Source organism: Oncorhynchus gorbuscha, linkage group LG15, assembly GCF_021184085.1.
Source record: "Oncorhynchus gorbuscha isolate QuinsamMale2020 ecotype Even-year linkage group LG15, OgorEven_v1.0, whole genome shotgun sequence".
NCBI lineage: Eukaryota > Metazoa > Chordata > Actinopteri > Salmoniformes > Salmonidae > Oncorhynchus > Oncorhynchus gorbuscha.
Window position 1 is genome coordinate 37,611,557 of NC_060187.1, and position 18,717 is coordinate 37,630,273.

At 42.3% G+C, this 18,717-nt stretch overlaps 1 protein-coding gene across 1 annotated transcript in view; it reads left to right on the forward strand.

Annotated features, from left to right (window-relative positions):
- LOC123997069 (RNA polymerase II elongation factor ELL-like) overlaps positions 1-930 on the forward strand; it is a 41,231-nt gene extending 40,301 nt beyond the window's left edge. The window contains exon 12 of the mRNA XM_046301052.1: positions 32-930. Coding sequence (XP_046157008.1) covers positions 32-151 — 120 coding nt within the window. The 3' untranslated portion in view covers positions 152-930. The remainder of the gene's footprint in view (positions 1-31) is intronic.
- Positions 931-18,717: the final 17,787 nt, after the last annotated feature.

An 18,717-nucleotide genomic window follows, 5' to 3' on the forward strand; every position in this document is an offset into this window, starting at 1 on the left:
ACACTGATTTAAAAAAAACTTTCCTTCACAGACTAATCCAAACTATAGCCAAGAGAAGAACCGCTGTGAATATCTACACAGCAAACTGTCACATATAAAGAAACTTATAGCAAAGTATGATCAACAGCAACTTCAAAACTGGACTGGTTGACATTTTCTCTTTTCTCTCTGCAACCCGAAGAAAGAGAAACACTGGATTCTGTTAGCTCTAAAATAACTTATTAAAGATGCCATGAAGGGAGGGATTATTCCTAAATATGCCATGAAGGGATGGATGATTCCCCTCATTGGGGCCAAAAGCACTAGTGAGGACAAAAGCAGACCACATTTCTTTTTTTTCTTTTTTCGAAGATGTGACACTGGCATGTTAGGCCAGATCTCTGTGTAGCTACACTGCATCCGGAAAAGCTTTGCGTGCTGTTTCTCATACTCTTTCTCATACTCTGTCCTAAGTGCACAGAGATCTCTCGAAATGGAATAAACACATTCTTTGGAGATCTCCAAACAGCCTTTCCTGGTTTGTAGACGGCCGTGGTGGTGACACTGAAATGGAGTCGGCAGATCTTATGCCAAATGCAAATAGTTTGTTTGAGAACAGATAAAATGTAATGAATTATGGTATCACATTTTTCCCCATAAATTGAAATGGAAGATTCTAAACTCTATTTTACTGTTTTTTATTTATTATTTCATTTTTGTTCTATAGGAGTAACAAGTTCTGTTATTTTACACTCCTCAATATTAGTACTACAAAGAAGTGTCTTGTTTTTTTTTTTTTTTTTTCACATCTTGAATGTTAGTCAGTATTTTATGCAAAAACTGCCTTGGCAATCAAATTGTCCATCTGTTGCAGTTCATTATTTTCTTTCCTTTTTAAAGAGATGCACCTAACCCCATCAATTTAATAAAGACAATGCTATACAAAATCCAGTCAGGCATAGGTGCCTCTGCTTGGCTTTCCTTACATATTGTTCAAATGTCTTAACCAGAAGGACATCCATGTAAGAGCAGCCTCAGGTGATAGGAGCTTACTGAATTGAAAGGGTTAACACAAGCTGGGAATGTGTTTTCTTTTCACCACCAGGGCAAGCTCTGATTTTTGTTTTTCATATGGTTACGGTGATGGTACTTGGCTATGCCTGTATGCAATGGGTCGAGGTTGTTTTCCCTATGCAGTTAAACCAGTTCACAATGGTGTCAGACTCAATTTGCCAGACCAACTGCCATGTACACCAGGCAAATTTGGATCCTTGTATTTTTTTATCAACTAATGCTTACAGGGAAGATGAAATAATCGGTGCTTTGACCTAACGTAGTCTGTTTAATCACAAGTTGGAAGATACAGTATTAGTATACCCCATGCAGCAGCTTTTACCATTGTATCCGTTTTCTTTGCGACTGTTTTAAAGTGTACTTGAATATATTGGTAGTATAATGTCCCTCTAATTCATGCAAACAATTGGCTCTTAAACAAGGGTTTTATTTCCTATATCTAGTACTTGTTCATCTACATGATTGTCAAGACTGTTAACCCAAGACCAGCCTCGCCTATCTTCCAAATGGAGTGGATGACTTATCTTTGTATCTGCCAGGCTAAAGTATTCCAGATCTTTTGTGTCCTGAACTCCTGAAATGATCAGGAACGCTGTAATGTTTTTGGAATCTGTCACTGAGCTCTCCCGAAATCACTGTTCAGTCAATTTTGGTCTAGTCAACTAATGCCTTTCGGCGTGACCTTTCTACGTGAATATGATAAATGGTTAATCTTGTTACTCTTACCTGGGTTTTGTCCAAATGAGACGTTTCCCTTTGTCCATCAGAGTTCGTGCTTTATGAATGTTACAATGACCAGTATTTATCTTTACTTAAAACCGCTTCCTAAGGAAATACAAATCCAAGCAAAGGCCTGATAAAACCTCTATAGTAACTATTTCTGACCAGCATTAATAGCAAAATAATGCTCTCCCACGAGCAAACAGCAAAATCATTTGATTATGTTCAACTTAGTGCCTTGCGAAAGTATTCGGCCCCCTTGAATTTTGCGACCTTTTGCCACATTTCAGGCTTCAAACCTAAAGATATAAAACTATTTTTTTTGTGAAGAATCAAGTGGGACACAATCATGAAGTAGAACGACATTTATTGGATATTAACTTTTTTAACAAATCAAAAACTGAAAAAATGGGCGTGCAAAATTATTCAGCCCCTTTACTTTCAGTGCAGCAAACTCTCTCTCACAATGATCCAATGTTGACCTAAATGACTAATGATGATAAATACAATCCACCTGTGTGTAATCAAGTCTCCGTATCAATGCACCTGCACTGTGATCGTCTCAGAGGTCCGTTAAAAGCGCAGAGAGCATCATGAAGAACAAGGAACACACCAGGCAGGTCCGAGATACTGTTGTGAAGAAGTTTTGGATACAAAAAGATTTCCCAAGCTTTAAACATCCCAAGGAGCACTGTGCAAGCGATAATATTGAAATGGAAGGAGTATCAGACCACTGCAAATCTACCAAGACCTGGCCGTCCCTCAACTTTCAGCTCATACAAGGAGAAGACTGATCAGAGATGCAGCCAAGAGGCCTATGATCACTCTGGATGAACTGCAGAGATCTACAGCTGAGGTGGGAGACTCTGTCCATAGGACAACAATCAGTCGTATATTGCACAAATCTGGCCTTTATGGAAGAGTGGCAAGAAGAAAGCCATTTCTTAAAGATATCCATAAAAAGTTGCCACAAGCCAGGTGCCCTGGTCAGATATGAAACCAAAATTGAACTTTTTGGCAACAATGCAAAATGTTATGTTTGGCGTAAAAGCAACACAGCTCATCACCCTGAACACACCATCCCCACTGTCAAACATGGTGGTGGCAGCATCATGGTTTGGGCCTGCTTTTCTTCAGCAGGGACAGGGAAGATGGTTAAAATTGATTGGAAGATTGATGAAGCCAAATACAGGACCATTCTGGAAGAAAACCTGATGGAGTCTGCAAAAGACCTGAGACTGGGACGGAGATTAGTCTTCCAACAAGACAATGATCCAAAACATAAAGCAAAATCTACAATGGAATGGTTCAAAAATAAACATATCCAGGTGTTAGAATGGCCAAGTCAAAGCTACAAAGTATCAACTTAAGGGGGCTGAATAATTTTGCACGCCCAATTGTTCAGTTTTTGATTTGTTAAAAAAGTTTGAAATATCCAATAAATGTCGTTCCACTTCATGATTGTGATTCTTCACAAAAAAATAGTTTTATATCTTTATGTTTGAAGCCTGAAATGTGGCAAAAGGTCGCAAAGTTCAAAGGGGACGAATACTTTCGCAAGGCACTGTACCATTGACAAAGAATTGTTGATTTAGTTGATGTCATTTGCCCTATGAAATTTAATCTTTGGTTACGATGTGAGAGGGGGCTCTTATTCACTTCAAATGGGATATCCATGCGCTCAGATGTTTCAATGTAATGTATCATCACCACCTGAAATCCAAACATGGCCAATGCTCAGATTCATTTATCACAATGCTGATTATTGGGGATGATTTGAGATTGCCCCTGGATGGAATGTTTTGTGACTAGAATCAATTCTCAGCATCACCCAGTACCGTGGAACCCTTTGAATAAGTGACTTTTCATCTCGGAGTGAATTGTTTTTATAGTGACATTCTGAAAGGATTACTGTATACATTTCTCTTGCGGTCAAATCTATTTTGATGCCGTTCTCATCAATAAAGATGGTTATGGCATTTATTTGCTCAGATATGGAGCGAAGTTGTTTTTAGAATGAATTGCCAGTCCAGAACACTATGGTATGAGTTGAATGTGCCAAATGACCTGTTGTATAGGTTTTCATATGACTAGAAATGGCTTCGGAGGAGAGTTTGGGATATTGGCACTTAAACCCAAAGCACGCTTTTTAAAACCATAAGGGATTAGGTCTGGAATTGACATATTTCAATAAAAATTCTTTCAAATCCTTATTTTGGGTCATTCTGAGGTGGTTATTGTACTTTATTGTATCGCATTTGAAACACACAAACCACACATTGAGTTTGAGGGAAGAGTTCAATATTACAACTGTCAAATTCTAAACATTCGTGATCATGATTTTCCTTACCCCTTTTTAGTCATAACCTGAGATTTTACTGAATATAGGAAAGGGGTTATTTTCTATAGCAGTTCCTTTTGTTCTAAATTGTTCCTCCTTCCTAGTACCTTAATTGCCCAGGGTCGTCAGTTGATAATTGTACTGTTTCCTGCCCCATTTCTAAATATGATTTTCCCCATGATAATTTGCCAGGAAGCCTATATTTAGCACTGTGGACATGAATCATTGGCGCCTGATAAGAAATTGTGGCAGACGTTTGACTTCTATTGACTAAACAATAGTATCTGAATTTGTTTAGCTCCATTGTATCTTGTCTCACCTGTCCTTGATTAATATGAATACCATTGTAAAGAAGCAACATCATGGCATGTAGAGATATTGAGACAGTGCAGTATTGACGTCAACAGTGAAACTGGATGTATTGCCTCACAATCCTCTTGGGGGCAGCAGTACTTTGTTTTTTGATTGCAGTTTGTGTCCATGACTATCAATCAGGAGAAAGCTTCTATGTGCAGCAACAATGCTATTTGGCCTTGGAGCGAACACTGAGGCTACATTAGTGTGCGTGGTTCCGTTACCACAAAAATCTATCTCTTCAAAATCAGGGGTCTTCAATATCGGGTTGGTAAAGCCCAGGAAAGCACAATCATGTACTTATCAGAATACCATTCCATAGGCCATATATATGCTGTGCATTTCTGGTTCTGTTGAGCTTCATTCTATCCCACAGGAATGTTTAGTTTTCCTGCCTGATACACTTGAAATTTGACTCTAAAGGCATTGGCATGGCTGTGTGGGCAGAAGATGGCTATATGTGGCTAACAGGAGGGCCGCAATCTGACGCACTGTGAAAGATCTCAGAAATCCATACATTTATCCAGTTGGCCAGGCTAAGCTGCCTTTGGCTCCCGTCCGAATGTTGGCCTCAGCTCAGGGAGCTGGAGGGGTGTCAGCGAGTTCAGTTTGGCAGCTTGCCCTGTTCCTGGTGGACTCCAGGCTTGCCCCCTCCCTCCCTCCACTCAACAAACACTACCACACACTATTCAGCCTCTCTACAGAGCCCCTGACATGTTTATAACTACACCAGAGATTAAGGGCTTTGCCTGTGTGTTCATTGGTCTATCAGTAAGGCATAATCCTCTCAATTGTCTGTCCTAAAGATAGGGCTGAGATGCTCTGTAGATTAGAAGTACAGATCACCACCCTAATTTGGGAAAGTAGGTAATGTTTGAGTGTATCTGGCTGATTTAAATTACCTCTACACACCTCCATATTTGATCATTGCACAACGGGTCCATGCATATGTACAGACTCAACACTGTTGGAGGAGATTACATAAATACAAAGTGTTGATCATTTTAATTTGGAAACAAAAATGAGCTTCCATCCTGAGCCTCCCATTCCCCCTCCCATCCAACATGTTTCCATTCAACCACCCTTTCCTCGCAACCACCACTTATACCTAAAATCCACCCCTTCCCTGTGGAAGCAAAGAATGTAAAAACATGTAAAAATGTGCATGGCTGTCCATGTGGGTGCCGGAGTGAGAGACACAAGTGAACCAATCAGCAAAAAAGCACAGCCCTCTTCATTAGATGCATTGTGCCTATAACATCAAGGACCCTTTCTAGACTCTGAAATCAGGAAGACTTAGAGTTTGGTATCAGCCAGACTAGATTTCGGACCCGTGCTGTTGAGTGTATATGCGTTCATGCTTCAGCACTGCAGAACTGGCAGGAGTGCTCCTCCTACTTCTTGTGTGTACGACAGTGCTGCAGGTAGGTTGAGCGATGGCTGAAGTCGCCCTCCACAGCACTCCTCTGAGCAGACAAAGGTCATCCCACCCTTGTGGAAATGCAAATGGCCCTTTAGTGACACCTCCCATTTAAAGTTGCACCCACAGGTGGTGCACCTGAAGGGATCTTCTGTGGAATTTCTTATGCTTTGTCAGGCAGGCTGCCTGCTTGAAGCCTTTATCAGACTAGGCACAGACGAAGGGAAGAATGTCTTCATGCACCACCTGATGCTTGTCAACATCAGCTTGAAGCTTTTGCCACAGATGGGGCAGGAGTATGGTCGTTGGTCAGAGTGGACCAGTCTGTGCTTGATGAGGTCAGAATTTCAAATGAAGCGCTTGTAACACTGAGCACTCGTATGGCATCTCTCCACTATATATCTGCGGATGATCCTACAGGACATAATGCAAAAGAACATACACTTTTTGACAAGGAATCTACGGGTGTGTTCTAAATTGCCCATAAGCAGGATTCAAATGTTTTACAGTAGCATCCATGTTCTATCGCTACTGTGATCTCTGCATAATGTAAAGAATTTCTCTGCCAGATCATTTATCATTTTGGCGTGCACTTCTTGGGAGTTCCACATCTTACATTTCTGGTTCTAGTTTTAGTGGTACTACAGTGACCATTTCTCACTCTTTTACTCTCTCATTTTGTCCTGCTGCATTTGTTGAAAGTTCCAAGTCTTCCTTTGAGGTTTTAGTTTTACAGTGACTCTCTGATTCTAATTATCCTGTATACCTTGGTCACATTTGTTGTTTGAGGTTCTTGTTGTGGCACTACAATGATGTGGAATTTCTGATTCCTCAGTGACACAAGTGTCCTGAGTATTCTAATTTCACCGAAACATCATAGTGACCTTCAGGTCTGTTTCACTGGGCTATTGTTCTCAGTGTGACCTTCAGGTCTGTTTCACTGGGCTATTGTTCTCAGTGTGACCTATCACAACTATTTCTGCTGATCACATTCTTCCTCTTCGCTTTTCACCTTCATTATCCTGCAAAAGAAACAATTTGTTAAATTCTTGTTTAAAATGAATTATTATATTGCAAATAACTAACGGGTCACTGTCATTGGGCGTTAATATCATTCTCTTCCCTATGACAAGTATATCTTAAGGGTCAAAATCACTGGGTCATGGTATCTCTGTTGGTTCTCCCACAATGAAATGCTGTAATATAACAGTTCTGAGTCACTAATGGGTTGTTAAATCCCAACGTAGACAGATGGCTATACACTGAACTACAATGTAAAATGAAATGTAGTTTACGAAAGTTCAACAGAGAGGCTGGTCTGAATGCTCATTTAACTTCAGTAAGAGTAACAATTCACTTTGTTTCCTATTCTATCGGCATAGTGGGAATGAATACAAACGTATCATCAGCATAGCATCTTGTTTCTTCTTTTTCCTGTTACCCATGTGTGGAATATCATTCACCTTTTTACCTTATAGCCTAAGCACGGCACAATAATGCTCCTTCCTCATGCTTGCTATTTAACTTATGGGCTCACTCTGGCATTGTTCACCTTCCTCAAGCTCAACCAATGGGAGTAAATCTTGGGATGTATTTGTATGTCAATTTACCCTTTGTTCTCTCACTTGCTGATTATCAGCAACAGTTTTGGACAACCCCACCACCTATAACCTTAAGGCCAGTCATTGGAAAACCCTTCACCCAGCATGTCAGTTTGGATGCCAGCAGCCCCACATGCCATCACCCGGAAATGAGACCGTTCCCAAAACTGTTTAATAAAATGTCATATTACATTCAGTATTTTGTTGTTCATTCAGTTAAGCCTCTACTTGACTGAAATTACAGCAGTGAGGCTCAGAGTCAAATCTGAGCAGTAAAATTGGGCGTCAGGATTAGAGCCCTAGAAACCCAGCTACACTGGTCGTGACACTCAGACCCTGATCCTGTGTGTTGTGACGGAACACTATGTTCTTTTTAAAACTAACCTAATTGCAAGCAAGGAGCAATGGGAAGGATGGTATAGCGAAAGCAGATGTGGAACGTTCATCGGATGGGGGTGGCAAAATTATGAATTGACTTTTGTACAAAATAAATGGGGAAAAGGAGCCAAATTGCTGTGGAAAATGTCAAGATCTGTTCATACTCCATATCTGGTAGGAGTGCCTTTTTTAAAACATTTTTATAATGTATGCCAGACTTGGTGAATCTGTTTGAAGCATTTAAAACGGTGGAGAACACTTTGGGTAAAGTGAAATCGGTGAAGATCACGAGAAGTGGGCTTGTTTTCATTTTGTGTGTTTCTGCGGATTAGAAAAGGTGTGTGTTGGGTCTCACCCAAATGTATGCATTTTCTTTGATCTACAGAGCAGGGCACCTGTCAAAGGAGTCATTTCTGGAGTCTCGACACGAGGTCACTAGCTGTACGGTATTTCCTCCAACACTGGCTTCGGGGTTAAATGAGCAGTGTGTCAAGAAGCAGTGCGGCTTGGCGGGTTCGTGTTTTTGGAGGATGCATGGCTCTCGACCTTCGCCTCTCCCAAATCCGAACGGGAGTTGTTGATGCACGAAGGACGAATTGTGTGGTAAATGGCATGAAGTTTTTCCTCTTTAAAAAAAAATGATGCGTAGTGTCTCCCTACCCGAGTGGAGCTGGGATAGGTCTACTATCTTGTGGGAGCCTTTATATCCAGGCCTTTACAATGTAACTGCTGTAAAATGTTTGGACATGTAGAGAGTCTCTGCACATGGGAGAAGCCAAGCTGTGGGAAAGATTATGATGATGGAGACTGTTTAGCAGAAGAGAATAAACAAGGAGCAATGTGTTGTAACTGTGGAAGAGAACATGAAACAAAGTAAGGGCAGTTCAGAGAGTCTTAAGCAGAGGTTGTCAAAAAGGTTGAAAGAAGAAATGGTCTCTGAAGGTCCCATAGTGAATACTGTAGGCCTACAGTACTGTTGATCATGCCATTTTATTATACCAGTTGTCCTCGATTGGCCTGAACTCTGACACCTGTTCATCTTAGTGACAGAACTCATTGTGATTGATGGGTTTAAGTCAGAATTTCTTGAAGTACATAAAGGTGTTCCGCAGGGGTAGATACTAGGACCTGCTCTTTTCACTATATATAAAATTCCATTGATCAATATGTTTTTTTTTTAAGTATAATTATTATGTGTATCATACTTATGTACTCAAACTGCTGACCTGGCTGTGACAAGGCTACAGTCTGATTTTGCAGTTGTGCAGGAAGCCCTTACTGATTTAAAACTGGTCTGTTGGCCTTTTGGACGTACTGCCAAATTCTCTAAAACGGAGGCGGCTTATGGAAGAGACAATATTCAATTCTGTGGCAACAGCTCTGGTGGACATTCCTGTAGTCAGCATGCCAATTGCACGCTCCCTCATCTTGAGACATCTGTGGCGTTGTGTTGTGACATAACTGCTCATTTTGGAGTGACCTTCAGATGCAATCGTTGTGCAAGAAAGAATGAAAGTCTGTGCCACCAGTAAGTACAGATAGTAATATAAATCCCCCTGCATAGTACCCGCAGCCGGACAATTTTCTCAAGGTTTCTGGAAAGAAATACTTGTCAGCATGCTCAACCGATGTTGGTCATTCAGCCGACAACTTTCAACTGGTTGTCCCTATTCAGCAAAGAGTCAGAGGCCGAGCCTTCTCAGGTCTCTCCTTCACCCGTTACGTGGTCTGACCCACAGAAGCCTCCCACCATTAGCTCTGACAAATTGAAAACCTTAGTCATTGGTGACTCCATTACCCACAATATTAGACTTAAAAATAATTATCCAGCGATCATACACTGTTTACCAGGGGGCAGTGCCACATCTATGCACCATAGCCACTGCTCTAGCCTGAAGAGGGGTTGTTTCGTATGCATACAGTCCACACTCAAGGTTTACAAACTCCCAAAACATTCAATGAGATCCAGGGATATGGTGCAACAAAAAGGTTTATTCTCATCTAATAAAAAAATGATTCATACACTGTTTACCAGGGGGCAGTGCCACCAACGTAAAGGTTAATCTGAAGAGGGTTCTGGCTAAGGCTAAAACTGGCAAGCGTAGAGAGTACCAACAATGTTAGGATGATAGTCATAGGTCACCATGTGCAACATAGCTTCAGCATGTAAATTAGCTAGAAAGATGTGTCGGCATCGAGTAATTGTCTCTCACCCCCTCCCAAATAGGGGGTGTGATGCGCTCTACAGCAGTGTCTCACAACTCAATCGCTGGTTAAACTGTTTTCAGCCCCTCCCAAAATAGATTTGTTTTTGATAATTGGTCCTCTTTCTGGAACCATCAAGCCTGGCCTGCTGAGGAGTGACTGACTCCATCCTAGCTGGAGGGGTGCTCTCATCTTATCTATCGACATAGACAGGGCTCTTACACCACAATGAGATCGGGTGCAGGCCAGGCAGCAGGCTGTTAGCCAGCCTGCCAGCTTAAAGGAGTCTGCCACTAACACAGTCAGTGTAGTCAGTTCAACTATCCCCATTGACACCGTGTCTGTGCCTCAATCTAGGTTGGGCAAAACAAAAACATGGCGGTGTTCGCCTTAGGAATCTCACTGGAAAAAAGACCTCTTCCATTCCTGTCATTATTGAAAGAGACTGTGAGGCAGTCATAGTCAATAAACTAATCACTGTTCATGTGATTGGCCTGACTGAAACATGGTTCAAGCCTGATGAATTTACTGTGTTAAATGAGGCCTCCTGTTTACAACAGTGACCATATCCCCACGCATCCCGCAAAGGCGGATGTGTTGCTAACATTTACGACAGCAAATAAAAATGTACAAATAAATGACTGTCCTTTGAGCTTCTAGTCATAATCTATGCAGCCTACTCAATCACTTTGTATAGCTGCTGTTACAAGCCTCCTGGGCCCTATACAGTGTTCCTCATCGAGTTCCCATCAGAACTTGTAATAAACTCAGCAAAAAGAGATTGCCTGCAATGACAAGCTCAATCCGATGATGCTGAGACACACTGCCCCAGACCATGACGGACCCCCCACCTCCAAATCGATCCCGCTCCAGAGTACAGGCCTCGGTGTAACGCTCATTCCTTCAAAGATAAACTCAAATCCGACCATCACCTCTGGTGAGACAAAACAGCGACTCATCAATGAAGAGCACTTTTTGCCAGTCCTGTCTGGTCCAGTGACGGTGGGTTTGTGTCCATAGGCGACATTGTTGCCGGTGATGTCTGGTGAGGACCTGCCTTACAACAGGCCTACAAGCCCTCAGTCCAGCCTCTCTGAAACAATTGTGGACAGTCTGATCACTGATGGAGGGATTGTGCGTTCCTGGTGTAACTTGGGCAGTTGTTGCCATCCTGTACCTGTTCCGCAGGTGTGATGTTTGGATGTACCGATCCTGTGCAGGTGTTGTTACACGTGGTCTGCCACTGCGAGGATGATCAGCTGTCCGTCCTGTCTCCCTGTAGCGCCGTCTTAGGCATCTCACAGTACGGACTTTGGAATTTATTTGCAGCATGCCTAAGGCACGTTCACGCAGATGAGCAGGGACCCTGGGCATCTCTCTTTTGGTCTTTTTCAGAGTCAGTAGAAAGGCCTCTTTAGTGTCCTAAGTTTTCATAACTGTGACCTTAATTGCCTACCATCTCTAAGCTTTTAGTGTCTTAACGACCGTTCCAGAGGTGCATGTTCATTAATTGTTTATGGTTGATTGAACAAGCATGGGAAACAGAGTTTAAACCCTTTACAATGAAGGTCTGTGAAGTTATTTGGATTTTTATGAATTATCTTCAAAAGACAGGGTCCTGAAAAAGGGAAATTTCTTTTTTTGCTGAGTTTAGTTATGGCAGATAATATACATTTTTGGTGACTTCAATAGTCATATGGAAAAGTCCACAGACACACTCAAAAGGCTTTCGGAGCCATCAACTCTGGGTTTTGTCCAACATGTCTCCGGACTTACTCATTGCCACACTCATACCCTGGATCTAGTTTTGTCCCGTGGAATAAATATTGTGGATCTCTCCTCATCCTAGACTATCGGACCATACATTTGCCTCACAAAAGATAATCGGCTCAGACCCCATCAAGGATCATCAAAAGCCATGCCAGAAATTCAAAGACAACCCAAAGTGTCCTAGATGCCCTTCCACCTACCACAGGATGTTGGAGTACCAACATCGTTTAACCACCTAACTGAAGATCTAAATTGAATCTTGCGTAATACCTAGCTGTGATTTTTTTTTTTTTTTTTGCATAAAAATCTTGGTGGGCCCCCAAAAAATTTAAGCATGCCAGCAAAGCCACTACACAACACTAAACAATACATTAATTGCACTATAACGGTGACAAACGGTAACCACAAACTGTTAGGGCCTACATAACGCTGGCCAACATCTTATCACTGCTACACCTGGCTATCTGGCAGTGAAATGGTTAATTCAGCCTCATTTACTGCCTTTAAAAAAACATAGCTGATATGGCTGACATGCTTAAACAAACGTGGTTTCTACTGACAATTGAGAAGTACAAACTATGTCATAAAGGGACGACAAGTGGATAAGAGGCAATCCGTCATTTCAATTAAGACAATGGGCGAGCTAGGACGGACATAGTCAATATAACTATTTGTTTAGCACTTTTGAAATGTCCAGCGACAGAATTCAGAACATGGCCATTCTTACAGTGTTCTCCCTGAACACCAAGTAAGAACCGTATAATAAATAAAGGGGGCATATAAGCAGACAATGAAAGCTCTTAAAATATTAAATGATTACATTTCTCTAAAACCGATTTATAGCCTACATGTGCACCACCAAGTCAGAACAGTAGGCAAAATTAAGAGGGGTAAATAGACCAAATTATTAGGGTGATGCACATGGGCTACCAACATCTTACCACACAACATACACTTAGTATTATTATTCAAAGGTGAATTTGCGATTTCCAACTTGTTTGTGTAATGTTTATGTCCAATGGACGATGAGCACCGATATATTTTATCTATAATTTCTCTTCATATGACAAGGATTAAAAAGGATTTGCCAGTAGATTGTCGTACTTGACTCATGATGACTGCTAGATAAGATTTTGAATATATGATGTTGACATGATCAGTCCAATCAAAGCTATTGTAGATATATCGTGATTTGACAGCATCTGTGGCCAATGACCTTGAGCCTTCTTGGATGGGCACTTCCAATGTAACGCTATGGCAGCATCCAAGGGGCTAGAATGTGAGGTCTACCCTTAGACTTGGCGGTTACGTAGTGTCCCCATGAGTGACAGAACACTGAGCCAACCACGGCGCAATGCTCTGTATTTTCTGCTGGCTTGCCCCACCACCACCACAGAAAGCACTGAGCTAGGCTGAAACACCTGCATTTGAGCGGCCTTACTCAAGAAAACAAAAACTAGACCATGTTTGTATTTTTTATTGTTTGCAAACTGATATGTGACACATGAATGCCAAAATAACATGCAAAACAGGCAAAAAAATTTGCAACAAATGTGGGGCTCAAAGCCCCACCTGCCCTGAATGATGGGTCGCCACTGGTAATACCATAGATGCAGTCGCACCCCTAAAAACAAAAACTAGCTCCCTAGTATATAGAAAATACCTGAGCCCTGAAGCAAGCTTCCAGTAAAAATGGAACAGAAATGGAGCTCCACCAAACTGGAAGTCTTCTTACTTTTGCTCAATCATCCTAACCTAATTGAGGATAAGAACAATCCTAAATGTATTTTTAATACTGTCGCAAAGCTAACTAAAAAGCAGAATTCCCCAAGAGAGGGGATGGCTTTCACTTCAGCAGTGAACTTCATGAACTTCTTTGATTAAAAGATCATTATCATTAGAAAGCAAATTAGACTCCTCTTTGAATCTGCATGTTTCCCCAAAGCTCAGTTGTCTTGAGTCTGCACAAAACTGCCAGGTCATAGGATCAATGGAGACAGTCAAGTTTTTTTGATCCTGCAATGGATACAGTCAAGTTCTTTTTATCCTGCAATGGACACATTCATGAAATCCACACATTCATGAAAATATTAATGGCCTCTAAACCTTCAAGCTGCATACTGGACCCTATTCCAACTAAACTACTGAAAGAGCTACTTCCTGTGCTTGGCCCTCCAATGTTGAACATAGCACCCACAAAACACCATTTTCAAAGTCCACAGCGAAGAGAATGCTTTGGGATGCTGGCCTTCTAGGCAGAGTTCCTCTGTCCAGTGTGTTATTTTTCCCATCTTAATATTTTATTTTTATTGGCCAGTCTGAGACATGGCTTTTTCTTTGCAATTCTGCCTAGAAGGCCAGCATCCCGGAGTCGCCTCTTCACTGTTGACGTTGAGACTGGTGTTTTGCGGGTACTATTTAATGAATCTGCCAGTTGAGGATTGAGGCATCTGTTTCTCAAAATAGACACTAATGTACTTGTCCTCTTGCTCAGCTGTGCACCGGGGCCTCCCACTCCTCTTTCTATTCTGGTTAGGGCCAGTTTGCCCTGTTCTGTGAAAGGATTAGTACACAGCATTTTACGAGATCTTCAGTTTCTTGGCAATTTCTCTCATGGAATAGCCTTCATTTCTCAGAACAAGAAAAGACTGAAGAGTTTCAGAAGAAACTTATTTTGTTTCTAGCCATTTTGAGCCTGTAATCGAACCCACAAATGCTGATGCTCCAGATACTCAACTAGCCTAAAGAAGGACTGTTTTATTGCTTCTTTAATCAGAACAAAAATGGATAAACTGATAAACTTGGATTAGCTAACACAACGTGCCATTGGAACACAGGAGTGATACTTGGTGATAATGGGCCTCTGTACGCCTTTCTAGATATTCCATATAAAATAAAAGCCCATTCCAGCTACAAGTCATTTACAAGATTCACAATGTCTACACTGTATTTCGAATCAATTTGATGTTATTTAAAAATGGACAAAAAATTTGCTTTTCTTTCAAAAACAAGAATTTCTAAGCGACCCCAAACTTTTGAACGGTAGTATATGTACTACCTCTTGGTGATGTCATTCGGAAACATAATGTTAACTTTCACTGCTATGCGGATGACACAGCTGTACATTTCAATGAAACATGGGGTGAAGCCCCAATATTGCCTACCCTGGAAGCCTGTGTTTCAGACATTAGGAAGTGAATGGTGTCTTTTTTTAAACTTTTAAACTCTGACAAAACAGAGATGCTAGTTCTAGGTCCCAAGAAACAAAGATGTGCGGGTGGATGACAATCTTGATGTTTGTATAGTCGTCTCAAATAAAACTGTTAAGGACCTCAGCGTTACTCTGGACCCTGATCTCTCTTTTGACAAACATAAAGAATATTCCAAGGACAGCTTTTTTCCATCTTCATAACATTACAAAAATCTGAAACTTTTTGTCCAAAAATGATGCAGAAAAGATAATCCATGCTTTTTCCACTTAAAGATTAGACTACTGCAATGCTCTACTCTCCGGCTAAATCACTAAATAAACTTCAGCTAGTGCTAAACATGGCTGCTAGAATCTTGACTAGAACCAAAAATATATATATTACTCCACTGCTAGCCTCTCTACACTGGCTTCCTGTAAAGGCTAGGGATAATTTCAAGGTTTTACTGCTAACCAACAAGGCATTACATGGGCTTGATCCTACCTATCTCACCAATTTGGTCCTGTTGTACATACCTACACGTACGCTACGGTCAAAAGACACAGGCCTCCTTATTGTCCCTAAAATTTCAAAGCAAACAGCTGGAGGCAGTACTTTCTCCTTATAGAGCTCAATTTGTATGGAATGGCCTGCCTGTCCTTGTGAGACACACGCACTCGGTCTCGACCTTTAAGTCTTTGCTGAAGACTCATCTCTTTAGTAGGTCCGATACTTGAGTGTAGTCTGGCCCAGGGGTGTGAAGGTGAACAGCAAGGCACTTGAGTGAGGAACTGCCCTTTCTGTCTCTGCCTGGCCGGTTCCCCTCTCTTCACTGGGATTCTCTGCATCTGACCCTATTATGGGGCTGAGTCACTGGCTTACTAGTGCTTTTCTATGCCGTCTCGAGGAGGGGTGCGTCACTTGAGTGGGTTGAGTCACTGACGTGATCTTCCTGTCCGGTTTTGCGCCCCTCAGGGTCATGCGTTGGAAGATATCTTTGTGGGCTTTACTCAGTCTTGTCTCAGGGTAGAAAGTTGGTGGTCTGTTATCCCTCTGGTGGTGTGGGGGCTGTGGGTGGGGTTATATCATGCCTGGTTGACCCTGCACGGGGGTATCGTCGGACGTGACCACAGTATCCCCCGACCATCCCGTCTCAGCCTCCAGTATCTATGCTGCAATAGTCTATGTGCCGGGGGGCTAGGGTCAGTCTGTTGTATCTTGTGTAATTCTACTGTCTTATCTAGTGTCCTGTGTGAATTTAAGAATGCTCCATATCGCCCTCCCAGAGGACCTGAGCTGTCCCCAGTCCACCTGGTCGTGCTGCTGTTCCAGTTTCAGCTGTTCTACCTGCGGCTATGGACCACTGACCTGTTCACTGGATGTGCTACCTTGTCCCGGAACTGTGTAATTTTTTTACCCCTTTTTCTCCCTAATTTCATGGTATCCAATTGTTGTAGTACTATCTTGTCTCATCTCTACAACTCCAGTACGGGCTCGGGAGAGACGACGGTTGAAAGTCATGCGTCCTCCGATACACAACCCAACCAAGCCGCACTGCTTCTTAACACAGTGCGCATCCAACCAGGAAGCCAGCCGCACCAATGCGCCGGAGGAAACACCGTGCACCTGGCCAAATGCTCACTAACTGGGATGTTTAAAAAAATGGTACAAATTTGAAAAATAATCTATTTGTCCGTATGGAACATTTCTGGGATCTTTTATTTCAGCTCATGAAACATGTTGCGTTTATATTTTTGTTCAGTATAAATGATTATTGTATTCAAGTTCTCGTAAGATAGTGCAGATGTAATCCATCTGAGACAATCGGATGGTTCTATAATCTAAGGAATACCTGCGCTCTTTCTGTTTACAAAGCCCTGCTCAACAAACCTGACTTACTTAACGTCACTGTTAAGATTTAAAATGACAAGTTATCAAACTCGTTCACAGGGTTGGTTAACTCTGGAGACTCCTTTGATGTCTCGAGAGTTAGGTAGATCAGCCTTTGGTTTCCTTGAGCCTTGTGTGTAGAATGATCTACAATGCACTTTAAAATAGGAGGAATCGGTGCCTCTAGGACATTTCAGACAGTTGTTAAGGGACCTTTTTACAAAAGATTGTTTTGCTTTTTGTGTATTGTATGCGAATGTGTAGTTCAATGTGTTTATTGTATTTTGACATATTGTGGTGCTATACAGGGCTCATATTGAAAAGAGACTTTGGTCTCAGCTTTGACTTTTAAAATAAAAGATCAAATAAAATGGCAATGGTGGTAAATGGCACAGCTTAAGTTGAAAAGAAGTCAAGATTCACAGCTATGAAACTGAACATTGTGGGGGGGGGATGCTGAACTACAGCATTCCCTCGCTCTACATTGGTTGGCTACACTGGTGGCAGCAGAGGGATGCCTATAGGCATTTGTGTAGAACCTTACAATGCCTAAAGTCAAGCAACATCAAGAGGTTTGAACCTCTTAGCATAATTTGCAGTGACAGCACAGATACAGTAATCTTTGGTGACAGGGACCATGGTTGAGCCTTCCCCACCACCACCACCCACCCTGAATTTGAAACACTGATGTAAGAAGTGGGATAGTGTAACGGATGTGAAACGGCTAGCTTAGTTAGCGGTGCGCGCTAAATAGCGTTTCAATCGGTTACGTCACTTGCTCTGAGACCTTGAAGTAGTAGTTCCCCTTGCTCTGCAAGGGCCGCGGCTTTTGTGGAGCGATGGGTGACTGTTGTGGATGTGTGCAGAAGGTCCCTGGTTCGCGCCCGGGTATGGGCGAGGGGACGGTTTAAAATTATACTGTTACATTGATGCTGTTGACCCGGATTACTGGTTGCTGCGGAAAAAGGTCAAAAGGGGGGTGAGTGTAACGGATGTGAAATGGCTAGCTTAGTTAGCGGTGCGCGCTAAATAGCGTTTCAATCGGTTACGTCACTTGCTCTGAGACCTTGAAGTAGTAGTTCCCCTTGCTCTGCAAGGGCCGCGGCTTTTGTGGAGCGATGGGTGACTGTTGTGGATGTGTGCAGAAGGTCCCTGGTTCGCGCCCGGGTATGGGCGAGGGGACGGTTTAAAATTATACTGTTACATTGATGCTGTTGACCCGGATTACTGGTTGCTGCGGAAAAAGGTCAAAAGGGGGGTGAGTGTAACGGATGTGAAACGGCTAGCTTAGTTAGCGGTGCGCGCTAAATAGCGTTTCAATCGGTTATGTCACTTGCTCTGAGACCTTGAAGTAGTAGTTCCCCTTGCTCTGCAAGGGCCGCTGCTTTTGTGGAGCGGTGGGTGACTGTTGTGGATGTGTGCAGAAGGTCCCTGGTTCGTGCGAGGGGACGGTTTAAAATTATACTGTTACAATAGCACCCAATTGAGTGTGTCTCTTGTACAAGACCCAACACCACCTCTGAACCTGAAATAAAGAACGCAAACTACTTCGAGGTCTGCCTCTGCTCCATAACAACAAAAATATTACTTTCGAAATTCACTGTCACGGTGAGTAATCAAGTAAAATTGTATTTCCCGCCAGTTGGCCGTTATTGCTCCCAGGAAATCCCAGTCTTACATAAGATAATGACTCGTTGTTTTCGTCATGGTCACTGTTCGAAATGTAACAATCCGGTTGTACACTCCCGGTAACCGTATACTTCCCCTGCTCTGAGTCCCCCCTCCCTGACGATTGTC